This window comes from Ammodytes marinus, assembly GCF_949987685.1.
Source record: "Ammodytes marinus genome assembly, chromosome: 5".
NCBI lineage: Eukaryota > Metazoa > Chordata > Actinopteri > Uranoscopiformes > Ammodytidae > Ammodytes > Ammodytes marinus.
Genome location: NC_137234.1, coordinates 32,350,660 through 32,364,036, shown reverse-complemented (window position 1 = coordinate 32,364,036; position 13,377 = coordinate 32,350,660). Strand labels below are relative to the sequence as shown.

The 13,377-nt window shown below is 38.8% G+C and overlaps 1 protein-coding gene across 1 annotated transcript in view; it reads right to left on the bottom strand.

Annotated features, from left to right (window-relative positions):
• Window positions 1–1,445: 1,445 nt before the first annotated feature.
• The window catches only part of nlrc5 (NLR family, CARD domain containing 5), a gene marked incomplete at its 5' end in the record, with an annotated part of 40,986 nt that continues 29,054 nt past the window's right edge, over window positions 1,446–13,377 (bottom strand). The window contains 22 exons of the mRNA XM_080027198.1: window positions 1,446–1,614; window positions 1,760–1,843; window positions 2,084–2,167; window positions 2,378–2,455; window positions 2,558–2,641; window positions 2,736–2,819; window positions 2,976–3,059; window positions 4,600–4,683; window positions 4,768–4,866; window positions 5,715–5,798; window positions 6,803–6,886; window positions 7,060–7,134; window positions 8,402–8,485; window positions 8,579–8,662; window positions 8,757–8,840; window positions 9,319–9,366; window positions 9,464–9,523; window positions 9,696–9,782; window positions 10,176–10,259; window positions 11,060–11,143; window positions 12,485–12,550; window positions 12,668–12,748. Of these exons, the coding sequence (XP_079883324.1) occupies window positions 1,533–1,614; window positions 1,760–1,843; window positions 2,084–2,167; window positions 2,378–2,455; window positions 2,558–2,641; window positions 2,736–2,819; window positions 2,976–3,059; window positions 4,600–4,683; window positions 4,768–4,866; window positions 5,715–5,798; window positions 6,803–6,886; window positions 7,060–7,134; window positions 8,402–8,485; window positions 8,579–8,662; window positions 8,757–8,840; window positions 9,319–9,366; window positions 9,464–9,523; window positions 9,696–9,782; window positions 10,176–10,259; window positions 11,060–11,143; window positions 12,485–12,550; window positions 12,668–12,748 (1,768 nt within the window). The 3' untranslated portion in view covers window positions 1,446–1,532. The remainder of the gene's footprint in view (window positions 1,615–1,759; window positions 1,844–2,083; window positions 2,168–2,377; window positions 2,456–2,557; window positions 2,642–2,735; window positions 2,820–2,975; window positions 3,060–4,599; window positions 4,684–4,767; window positions 4,867–5,714; window positions 5,799–6,802; window positions 6,887–7,059; window positions 7,135–8,401; window positions 8,486–8,578; window positions 8,663–8,756; window positions 8,841–9,318; window positions 9,367–9,463; window positions 9,524–9,695; window positions 9,783–10,175; window positions 10,260–11,059; window positions 11,144–12,484; window positions 12,551–12,667; window positions 12,749–13,377) is intronic.

The window sequence follows — 13,377 nt, the reverse complement described above, 5'->3', positions numbered from 1 at the left end:
ACGCTCGGGTAGTTTCTGTCATGTTTCTATGTATGTTAATGCTGCTCAGGCAAGCTCCGGCTGCATGCCCCCACCTTCCTGAAAATCTCCCGCTGCTGGAAGGAAGGTAACTAATCACAACGGAGTGGGGTTTGCAGCAGGGGGGGAGGGGCGGAGAAGCTCAAAGCAGTGTGTAGAGAGAGACTGCTGTGCTCGCTAGGGTAAGAGGAAGAGTGTCCCGAAAATCTACATAGTTTTTTGTGATGTGATTCGTGTCAGGTTGCTCTATAGCAGTTTTTAACAAGAAATTAAGACCAGAAAAGTAGTATAATAGGATCTCTTTAAGTATTTCAATAGATTTTGAGCAGAGTTTTAGTTTATGTGACTTTATTCCAACTACTATTCATCTGTACTATCAGAGGAGGCAGAAACAAGCAAGTCAGTGAAGAAATGTCAAAGGGTTATAAAAACCTATTTGGCAACTCAAACCTTACCCTCAACATAAACCTTAAAAAGCAATACCAAATAAACACAAGTATGTGCTGATCAAAATCCAGTATGTGCTGAGACAATTATAAAAGTAGAACACAATACATAGAGGAATGGGAAGAGAAGTAAGTAGCATTTGTATCAGAATGAGTGCATCGTTACAACATTACACCACCAGTGTGTGGTGTTTCCCCCGTTACAAAGAACTTAAAATTATTATCTGCAGCTTACCTTTGAAAATAAGAATATCGAGTAGAATAACAGCTGAATAAATAACTTAAAAAAAAAAGATGATTTAATTTCACAATAAAAGCAGGAATAAATACGCGAATTGGATAGAGACCACAACATAAAATGAGCATAAGAGCAAACAGCAGAGGGGGCAGGAACCCCACTGCCAAACTCTATGTTTTACTGTGAGGTTGTGATCTGTTGTGTTGTCATTCATGTGGCCTCTAATTATTGTAAACACAATATAGTGCAAAGTTTTTCAGTGTATCAGAGTTCGCAATACACATTGGAATTATTTTCTCATAGGAAAACCTACTGCAAGCCAACTCTCTTTCACAAGTTAAGGCTCAATCCACTCCGAGTGGAGCATCAACAAAGAGACATTTTGTCAGTCAAGAGTGAACTAACACATCGTCAGCTGATTACACCCTTTTCCTCAGTGAAACTAGATGCCAATAAGTGCATTCAAATACACATTCAACTGTACAACTGATCTGTACTTAATAACACTGTTCATCATTCATTCAATCCAGACATTTAAAGAAAATGCCAAATGTTTGAGAAGTCTTACATATTATGTATACTGTATAGACAATGTATAAATAAAAAATATGTTTCAAAATCCAAATCTCTCTCACAGTTCTCCACATGGTGGTCTTTTAAACATTCCAACCATTTGAGACGACAACTGTGAGATTCCCTCACTAACACTGGGAAGTAGGGAGGGGGGGGGGGGGGGGGGGGAGACGACGACACATGGGAACTTTTTCTGCTCCTGAACTCTGACAGTGATCAAGATATGTTCACTTCTCCACACTTCTTGACACATCATATTAGGTGGACGAGAAATTCAACCTCCTGTCCCTCAGACTGAGCCGATTGGCTTCCATAGGAGACACCTTGTTCCTCCACAGCCTGAAAAGCACAGTGGTGGGGAATGTTATATTGTCAATGTGTTAATATACGCAACATTTGAAAAAAATCGCGGATTTGAAACATATACCAAGTATTAAAAGTGCATTAGTGCACTATTCCAGAGAGACTATGAAAACAGGTTCACCTTATGAGCTGCAGAGCAGGACAGGACTGTAAGGCTCTAGCCAGGGCGTCTGCTCCAAAATCACTCACACTGTTTGACTCCAGGCTGGTAGAAAGAAAAACATACAAATATACATACACTGTAAACATACACAAGATACAAGAGGTACAAGATAGAAGTCCTGCAATGAGAATGTTACTTGAGTTAGTGTGTAAGTGTAAGCAGGTAAAAGTACTTATTGTATCGGACTGCAACAGCAAGTAACTTTCATTATGGATTCATCTAAAGAATATTTTCAAATTAACAGGTTCAATTGATGATTGTTTTTCAAAGTGCTCAACTCACTCTATGCTGGTCAGCTTCTGACACAGAGGCAGAACCCTGGACAACTCCACTGCCACTTCATCACCACAATTATTCCATCCCAGACTAGAGACAGAAACAGAGACTCATTCAGAACAGAGCTGACAGAGCTCCCTTGAGAAATCAGAATTATGACCTGCAGCACATAGCTCACTCATGTTAACAACAACTTGAGGAGGAGATTTAAAAAGACTCCTACACAATAATGCTTGTGATATTTGTTGTAAGCATTATTTACTTACAATGTTTTATTATATGATACTTTTTCAATCTTACCCCACATCTTTTATGAAGGGACAGTGGGCCAGACTCGCAGCTACAGCACACAGCTCTGAGGTCCCTACAGAGGTCAGACTGACAGACCATACAAGAATCACAAACATTTTAATTCACATTATAGCAATCATCTCCAAATGTAGTCATCCGTCAGCAGCAAGAGGAGTTTAAGAGCCTTACTGGATCTTGGTGAGGTTCTTCATGCACGTTATTGCTTTGGACAGACTCAATGACCCTTCATGTCCAATGTGGTTTTCTGAAATACTAGAAAAGAAGCACATAGGCATTAAACCTGCGGACACGCCTGACAAACTCAATACATTTTAATGAGTAAATTGAATGTGTGTGTGTGACTTACTCCAACACAGTGATGTGTGTCAGTGACGGCAGAACTAGGGCCATCCTGGCAGCAGTAAGATCACCCAGACTGTTACTAGACAGGCTGTAAAAGATGTTTCATTTGTATATTTATATAATCCAATAATAAACCAATACAACAAATATACTAGGCCAAAATGTGATTTTTTACACTTCACATTTTTGAGTTTTTGTTTTTAATTGATTGACAACATTTACAGGAATCTCATTATGTCCTTACTAGAGCTCTTCCAGGTGACTACAGTGGGTTAAAGCCTCCAGAAGCTTGTCTCCTGATTGGTCACTGATAAGGTTCTTTGATAGACTGGAAGAAGGACACACACACACACACACACACACACACAAGTATAAATAAGCCATGTAAGACCGTGGTCTTCAACGAAGGTACCATGGAGGTACTGCAGGGGGTCCCCCAAAATACATTTTAGAAAAATTATTTTAAGTACACTTCTAGCAGGCAATAATAAGTTACTTTTTGCAAAAAAATATTTACAAAATGAGTGATTCCCATGACCCCACAGGCGGGCCATGGGTAATGCTGCAGAGCCCAACAACATGATGTGTTAAACGATAGCCACCATTGAATAGAAAGCTGAAAAGCAAATAATTGACTCGACCACTAACGTTAGGCTTTTATAAGAATGGATCGCTTTGTATAAAATCACTGAGCCTCAAGCTTGAAATGCAACAACTAACCTTCTCAATGACAATAATAAAGACCAATAATAATTATGTATACATGTTCTATCAACCATAAACACAATCACTCAGTATAAATTAAAGAGAGGTTAAACACTTTTTAAATTCCATCTGTTTTCAAGGGGTCCCTGGGCTGAAAAAGGCTGAAGACCCTGATGTAAGAGACCATAATGTAATACATTAAAAAAACAAAAAATCATAATGTAATAACTGGTCGATAATGTAACAATGCTGCTGAGCACATCATTTACCATTATGGAAACTAATTTAGGTCATAATGATAAATAATTGTGGTGATAACAAACAAAAACATTTAATGAATCTGCGGAATTACAAATGACACAATACAATTGTTTCAAAGATAAAGCAAAGAAACAGACAGAAAAATGAATGCTGGTAATTTTTTATAAGTGTTGTGTATTAGAGGGGTAGTGAAGCAAAACATTTTATTCAAAAAGTAAAAAATAAAAGTTGTAATGATCGAAAACAAATTAAATAGGGAATACCTGAAATACTGGATGATAAAATAAATTTATCGCAAAGATATTTAAAAAATATAAACACAGCCGGGTAACTTTTTACCCATGTTGTGAATTAAATTACAGTAGTCTGAAGCAGCATAGCCGTCTGCCAAAGTGTCACTGTGTGGCACAAAGGAGACATGAAGACATTTAAGATGAACGAATACACACCCACATGATCACCCAATGATACTCCTGAGTCCTGAGCCAAAATAATTGTATGCATGTCAAAAGGAACACGTTGCTGCCAAATAGTATCAGCTTGTCCTCATAAAAAGGGCGATGAAAGTGTAATAAAGGCTGTCATGTTACGAGTGACTTATATATAGCAGTGGCCAAACTTCACTCAACTATTCAGACTAGTATTTGAAGCGTTTAGAAATGAAAGGGTCAATTAGTTAGTTTAATACGCGAATGCAATACTTTGAGGTTTGGCACCAATACAATATGGTGATTGATCACATAATCTAGAAAACTATTTATATAACTGGAGCAAGGCTCTGCTTTCATCAGGAACATAAACAAAATGTAAAATGTAATAACATGTTGTATGTATGCGTGGAAAAATGAAGTGGAGAGAGCACACAAACTGGTAATATTAACCAGTGGGACCTTCCTGCCTACCTAATCTTCCTGAGCTCAGTCCAGCTGGCCAAGAGTCTGGTCAGCTGATCTACTCCTGTATCAGCTATCCTCCAGCCCTCCAACCTGAAAAAACACAGGAAACGTCACCAATGACAACCCTTCCTAGGTAACAGAACACTTTATGCGTGTATGTGAAAAATAACTCACTCTATCTCCTCCATTCGTGTGAGACCCTCCATAGCATTGAGGAGATCTAGCATTCCGTTTGCACCTGATTGTCCCATTGCTGTGGCAATCTTATTCAGCCTGGCCCACGCACACACGCACACGCACACACACACACACAATGTTCGATTGATTGATTGATTGATTGATTGATTGATTGATTACTTGATTGATTAATTGATTGACACAAACTCAATACATTTTACATTGTACAAAGAGCCAAATAATTCAACCAAGCAATCAGAGCCTGTGAAATGTATTGCACTGATTCCAAACTACATTAAGATATCCTAGAGGTGAAAATAAAATCGACAACTAATGTGTGGATAATTATTTTCCACGTAAATATGATACGTATTTATATCCTGAATAAACAGCTTTGCCATTTGCCAACTTTTGTTCCGACCTTGAGGCTCATCAGACTTCAACACTTTACAGCTTTGCACTATGAGATAAAGCATATTTAGATGTGTCTTCCAGCAGGAAATTAAATCAGGGGCTACTCATTTATGAAGAGCTCTTTGGGAGCCGATGACAGGCTTGAATGACGAGCTGTGGCAGCATCATAAATAGCCTGGATTATTAGAGTGGTGTTGGATACTTGTGGTTAAGAGTGTCAACATGGTGGTAGTGATAAATGTAAAGACCTGCTTCCCTGAAATAGCATTGCAGCATAGCATTACATTAAATAAATAGATAACAATAACAAACATAATGATTAGCTATAAACAGACCACATTGTAGCTGAGTAGCTTATAGAGTCACTAGGAAAGGCCAAGATTTGTAAAGTGAAGTTTTATGACAAATGAATGTCCCCACGACGGATTTTTTATTTTTTTTAACATAGACCACTATTAGAATTTATGGCAACATTACAGAATTCTAATGAGACTGCTGCAGTCCAGACCAGACCAGATTGTGTTTCTTACTTGAGACTGCATATAGAGTTGACATTTCTTAGTGCCTGTGCCAAACACAACCGGCCCCCCTCATTCAGCCGCAAAGAGTCCAGACTTGGGTTGCACAAATAAACACAAATCATAAATACAGAAACATACACAATGAGAAATATGGGCTGACATAGAAATGTAAGACATTGTAGGAGCTATAGAAGTTTACACACATGTTCCTTCATGTGCGTATGTGTGTGCAGAGCCGGCCCGAGGCATAAGCGAACTAAGCGGCCGCTTAGGGCCCCCGACTGCCTGGGGGGCCCCCTCCAAAAAAAAATATATATATTTTTTTTTAGTTTGTGTGTTTGATATTAACATCATATTATGCAAATGTGAGTTATCATACAAAAAAAGGAATAAAATGTTTTGGTCTAGATAATTAATAGCCTAAAAATTTAATCAGTTCATCTGGGAGGAAATCCGAAATTATCTGATCATGTCACGTTCACATCCATGCACAGTGTGTATTGAGTTTATTTAAAAACAATTGGAAATGGGGCTGCCCTTAGTTGCCCATGCACTGTGTATAGTCTATAGCCTAGTTCTTCTGCTTAGTTCCTCACACTGCATTTAAATGCATTCACTATATTACAGAGAAATATGTCCCGTAAAAGAAAAAGAGCTCCAAGCCCAACCCAGAGGACCCTCCATAATATTTTAGTTTATATTAATATTTTTATGGAAAATCCATGTGTCCTTCTTCAATAGCTTCTAATTCAGTGTCTCCAAATTATTTGTTCACACAAAATTTCTCAGATTTAGCCTCTTAATTTTCCTCTCAAAGTGCACCAGATTCATGCATTTCACTTTAAAAAGGTTAAAAAAAATCTCCCGGGGGGTCATACCCCCGGACCCCCCTAGGAGGGTCTGAATCTCGGCTGTCTAATATTTTTGCACAGCCGCACAGTGGAGGCACTAGCGGAAAACACTGGGTGTATGAATGATATTTAACAAAGATCTATAGTTTCAGCAGAGCTAGCTATGGGAGAGGGGCCCCCTAATCATATTTCGCTTAGGGCCCCATGAAGGCTTGGGCCGGCTCTGTGTGTGTGCTTGTGTCTTACCGAAGGCCTTCCAGAGCGACACACTCTCCCATTGCTTTGAAGAGGTGCAGTCCTCCAGCCTCTGTCCACATACAATGAGACAGACTAGAAAAAGACGACACAAAATGGTAAAATTGTCTGATGTTTACATACTATACAAGATGATTTGAACATTTTATACAGTTCTACATTGCAAGCCCTTTACAGCCAGGGGATTGCTAATGTATTGAAGCACCTAAATAATTTACACTCGTACATAAATACTACTAACTACTTACTTGAGCGATCGTAGACGTGGAAACACTCTGGCCATGATCTGAGCTGCTGTGTCACTAATCACATGTCCTGACAAACTGAGGGAGAGAAAAAATAACATTTCACCTCAATTCATTGACGCATTGCAAAAATGTTACATTTGTGCCCGCTATATCAAATGTAAGTTAAAGTGCTGTTGTTTAGTTTTTTTAGTTTAAGAATCTGCAAATATTAAAATGATTTAAGCAATAATTTGGAGAGTTGACAGTGAGTCGACTCTCCGAAATGAATACATTGAGACAACAGCATTTGTTCCTTTACGGTAGTTCATCGGTTTTGCAAATAAAAAAATTGTCAATTGTATTCATATCAAAAGAATGTAGAGAGAAATTAAAGATCTCTTTGTATGTCCCCAGGATTATTGCTCTGTGTGCAGACTTGTCTATTTGCAAATATGGCTGAGCACATTATATATATATATATATATATATATATATATATATATATATATATATATATATACACACATATATACAGTACAGGCCAAAAGTTTGGACACACCTTTTCATTCAATGCGTTTTCTTTATTTTCACGAATATTTACGTTGTAGATTCTCACTGAAGGCATCAACACTTTGAAGGGACATATGGAATTATATACTTAACAAAAAAGTGTGAAATGACTCTTAAATAGGTCTTATATTTTAGATTCCTCAAAGTAGGCACCCTTTGCTTTTTTGACAGCGCCTACAAACCCTTTGTGCTCTCTCAATTAACTTCATTAGGGAGTCACCTGAAATGGTTTAGCAAAGAATTCCACATGTGTTCATTCAAAGTTTTGATGCCTTCAGTGAGAATCTACATTGTAACTAGTCATAAAAATAAAGGAAACGCATTGAGCGTGTCCAAACTTTTGGCCTGTACTGTATATATATATATATATATATTAACACACATTAACACTTTCCTAGTTACGTATATATATATTTTTTGGGCATTTTTATGCTTTATTTGATAGCGCAGAGAGACAGAGGTGAAATGGGGCAGAGAGGGGAGTGACATGCAGAGAACGACCGCGGGTGGGAATCGAACCCGGGTCTGCTGCTGGGCCCGGCCCGGGAGGGGGACGCCTTACCAACTGAGCTAAAGGCGCCCCCTAGTTAAATTAAACTGGGAATAAAGGGTAAAAAAGGAACAGGCTCCAGACAAGTAATAAGATGTGTGTTTGTGTGTATGTGTGTGTGTGTGTGTGTGTGTGTGTGTGTGTGTGTGTGTGTGTGTGTGTGTGTGTGTGTGTGTGCGTGCGTGCATGCATGCGTGCATGTGTGTGTTGTGTGTACTTGTGTACTGTGTTGTTGTTGCTCACTTTAGGTGCTGAATGTCTGCAGCCTGCAGCAAGGCCTGTGAGAGCTTCTCCACCACAGTCACACAAGCCTCTTTGGAACCAACACTGTAAAATACATTAAAAAAAGGTAAATGCTTGTCATGCTAAAACGGTAAAACAGATATTAGTAAATTGCGAAATGTGCGAAAAGCTTTTCACCTGAGAGAAGAGAGTTTTGGCAGCGTAGGCAGAACAGAACAGAGAAACTCAGCTCCCTCTACACCCAGGTTGTTGTGGGAAAAACTGTGAACAACAAGAACAAACGTGATTTATTCATCTCTTTCCTTGTTTCTCCCTCTTTTTTTCTCATTTTTTACTCATACACAAAATGACTCACTCCATCTCTGTCAGAAAAGGACACTTCTGGATGGTCCTCCTCAAAGATGCCAACTGGTACCCCTCCACTGCACAGTCCACAAGGCTGGAGTAGAGTAGAGTAGAGTAGAGTAGAGTAGAGTAGAGTAGAGCAGAGCAGAGCAGAGCAGGGCAGGGCAGGGCAGGGCAGGGCAGGGCAGGGCAGAGCAGAGCAGAGCAGAGCAGGGCAGGGCAGGGCAGGGCAGAGTAGAGTAGAGTAGAGTAGAGTAGAGCAGAGCAGAGTAGAGTAGAGTAGAGTAGAGTAGAGTAGAGTAGAGCAGAGCAGAGTAGAGTAGAGTAGAGTAGAGTAGAGCAGAGCAGAGTAGAGTAGAGTAGAGCAGAGCAGAGCAGAGCAGAGTACAGTAGAGCAGAGCAGAGCAGAGTAGAGCATAGCAGAGTAGTTCTGTTGTGATACATGGCCAATGTTATGTTTATATTTAAGTTAGAATGATGTTGATATTATGCCAGTGCACAAGTGTGACTGTGATTAAGTAGTGCATCACCTATCATGTATTTTGCATTGCTTTCGGTAAGGAAAAACGTACCATATTTTCTCTGTGGCCACGGAGCAAGTTGGATCTGCACAGTCGTCACTGAAAACACAGAAAAAGATGAGCAAAAAAAAAGCCTTGCACGTTAAACTGAGAATTTCCCCCTTCAGCAGATGAATGTCAAACTTCACTGTTTTACCTGGCTGAAGTCACTTCTGTGGCCTTCGTCAGACACAGGTGAAGGGTCGTTTGGTGAACCCTGCAAAGTAAGTTTGTACAGCACTGTCATACATAACAACAGACATATGGTTTAATATGTGACATTCTACAGTGAATTTCGAAATGTGTTTCATTAAAAAGAGTGCATAGTCTTCCCATGTGTGTGTGTGTGTTTGAATGTTTGTTTACTTGCATGCGTTTGCATATCTCACCTGATAGTGTGTATGTTGTTGCGGAGGTCCAGACAGCGACACACCAAACCAACAGCTTCCTGGGATCTGATCCAACTCTCCTCAATACTGACGAGGAGAGAACGTGTGATACAGTTCAGTGATCAACAATATTATTATTTAGCTGTTCAACACTAGTTGCAATTATCATTGCTACTAATAGTTATAATTCTATATAATTTTATTTTTTAACAGAAACACAGAGGATTTAAGCCAGGACTACTTACAGTCACTTTTACTTGTAATACTTTAGGTACATTTTCCTGATTTTATAGCTACTTACATACTTCGACTAAGGTTACGTATATGCAGGACTTTCACCTGTGCCAGAGTATTTTTAAAGTTTGGTATTTGTACTTCTGAATCTTGTAACTTGTTCAAGTGCCACTTCTGTTAAGACAAGAACTGGTTTGAAACTTCCCTTCAGGAGCAAACAGCACAGGCTGCAGTAATCCTCCTCACCTGACACTGAGCCGTCTTTGACTGATGTCCAACAGTTTGACAAAGTCTTCAATCCAATCCAACTGCAGAAAATTGTTCTTTAACCTATGGACCAACCACAAATGAATCATTATTGAAGGAAAAACAAATATATATATATAATATATATATATACACACACACACACACACACACACTGGACAAGCTGAGACACTTGAGAGAACAAGTCAGTAAGTTTTGTCTGTAGATGCCCTTCTGATCAATTTCTATCAGCTCCATTATCTTATCGGCTTACATTAAATGTGAAAAGAGAGGAATCATCAATGCATAAAAACCCTTTCATCTCCCCTTTAGCAAAATAAACACTACCTTAAGTCAATTGCTAACTCTGCTTATAAGAGTAATTATTTAGGAACACTGGAAACAAGTAAGAAATATAGCTTTTTTTCCATATGAACTCTGATCCAAATAAAAATTAATTCCACTAGTCTTTGAGAGGGTGTCATAAGCAAATTCAACCAGCAGATGCCGCTTTACCAGCTCACAGAGCTATACTATGTCAGTAAATTTCCTTTTTTTTTATGGAACACTAGTTAAGGAGGGATGTGTGCATTGTCTTTTGCAGTAATATGTCCATGTAAAAAGTGATTTTATTTAAAAAAAAAATTATTTTCTTTTCTTTTTTCTTTTCCATTAAATATGTCAACCTGTATATGAGATTGTTGTCATGTGTCTTTGTTTTTCTCTGTTTGTTCTAAAAGCTTAAAACATTATAATTAAAAAAAAAATAATAATAACATGTTTTCCTATATTCTTCAAGAGCTAAAGTTGTAGAGAAATGTTTGATATGATGAGAGCTACAGTATACAGTAGAATGGTCTGAAGATAGATGGAGGTGTACTTACTCCAGTTTGGTCAGATTAGGACAGACAGACACAATCTCTGCTAATCTGATCAGATGGCCACGTTCCAAACTACTGTCTCTGACACTGGCAGAGGCAGAAAAGATGAGAAGGGAGAGAAAAAAAAGAAGAATAAGCCAACACATGAGGATGTTTCAGTTAGGTTAGATAGCACCTAACTGCACCTAATGTGCACTGCAACCTTTAAACTACCTTATCAGACCACAAAAAGGGAGCCTGTCTCAGTCGGTAAAACAAACACTGGTCTTGCACTGACCTATAGTGAAATGTTTAGCTAGTTTCTTTGAATCTTTCTGCTGTAAGGGCAGGATAGGTGATTTGAGGGCAGCTCAATTTGAGAAACCTGATACCTCTAATCAATCTTATGCTGAAATATACTAAGGTTGGAACAGTGTAGGGATTTCTTATACCATCACAGAAAAATTGTTATGTAAATGATGTCCTACATCTGGAAACCCTCATCAGTTGTGGAGGAAGTATAAAGATAATTTAATTTAAATGTTCAAAGGCTAATACTTATGCCCCATTAGAATGTGTGGTGTGTTTATCTGCACAGCCCCCAAATGTTGCACAGTCAGCCCTTAAGTAAAATATTAAATACCAACCTGTAAAAATACTCTGCTACAAGTGAAATTCCTGCATTGAAAACATTACCTAAGTAAACGTATGTACATATAATCAGGAAAATGTATTGAAGGTGAAGTAAAATTCCTCAATGTAGATATGACTGATATACTATTGAATCTTCAATTATTAATACTCATGCATTAATGTAAAAATGTTATTTGTCAATCAACTTATCGATTCATCAACTATTGTTTCATCTATGCTTGTAAGTCTACACACTGTTGGGTAGAATACAATATTTTATAAACTCTTCATGTGTTAATTGTTAAATTAACTAGTAACTTAAAGGTTGACTGCGAAAGTGCGAAATATAGATAGACCTAGGTCTGTTTACAAAACACAACCAACAAATGTATGTAAAATACAGCCAGGGGGTGGGTTAAACACACCGCCACTCATTGTAGTGGGGCAGAATTTATCATTGAGAGGGATTATTTTTGTGTGACTATGGGCCAGTTTCACAGACATGGATTAAGCCTAGTCCTGGACTAAATGGAATTTTGAATGGAGATTGTCCATTGAAGGTACAATTTAGTCCAGAACTATGCTTAATCCATGTCTGCGAAACCGGCCCTATATCATTTATTTTTTCATTAGAATGTTGCATAGTGTGCCTTTAAATTCAGATTAATGTAGTAAAGAGTAAAAAGTCAAATATTTCCTAGCTCCATATTTCTAAGGTGATTGTCTGACCTTTGATTAAGTCATCAAAAACGGAAAGCCTCGAAACAACAGCATGCTTTTTACATATCATTTTGTAATTTGTAATTGTTGCCCTACCTGAGAGTTTTTCCACAACCTTCATCTTGCGTGAACCAGATGAGACACCGCTCTCCTGCTCCCAGACTACCAGCCAACAGCAGGAAATTGAGTCCATGGACAAAGAGAAAGACAGGAAGTAATCCAACTATTTCTTTCTTTCTTTGACTTTTTTTCACTCACTTCCACAATGCACAGACTCACGTGATTTCTACACTGGAGACGTCACACAGTGTGCTGGCCACGTCCAGCAGCCCCTGCTGTGTCAGGCAGTTGTTGCTCAAACTGAGGATGGAGACGCGTAAAAGTGTCACTGTACAGTGCATACGGAAAGTGTTCACTGCGCTTTACTTTTTCCACATTTCGTTATGTTACAGCCTGGAATAACTGTAATGACAACTTAAAAAAAGTTTGTTTGAGATTTTTGCTAAATTTAAAAAAATTAATAAAATTAAAAAAAATCACTTGTAGGTCCCACAGTTCACAGTGCATGTCACACCACAAAACAAGCATGAAGTCGAAGGAATTGTCTGTATTGATCTCCCAGACAGGATTGTCTCGAGGCACAGATCCAGGAAAGGGTAGAGACAAATGTCTGCTTAAAGGTCCCAATGAGCGAAGTGGCCTCCATCATCCGTAAATGGAAGAAGTTTGGAACCACCAGGACTCTTCCTAGAGCTGGCCGTCCCTCTAAACTGAGTGATCGGGGGAGAAGGGCTTTAGTTAGGGAGGAGGCCAATAACCCGATGGTCACTCTGACATAACTCTAGGTTCCCTCTGTGGAGAGAGGAGAACCTTCCAGAAGGATGAGCATCACTGCAGCATTCCACCAATCAGGCCTGTATGGTAGAGAGGCCAGACGGAAGCCACAGCCAGCCTGGAGTTTGCCAAAAGGCACCTGAAAGACTCTCAGA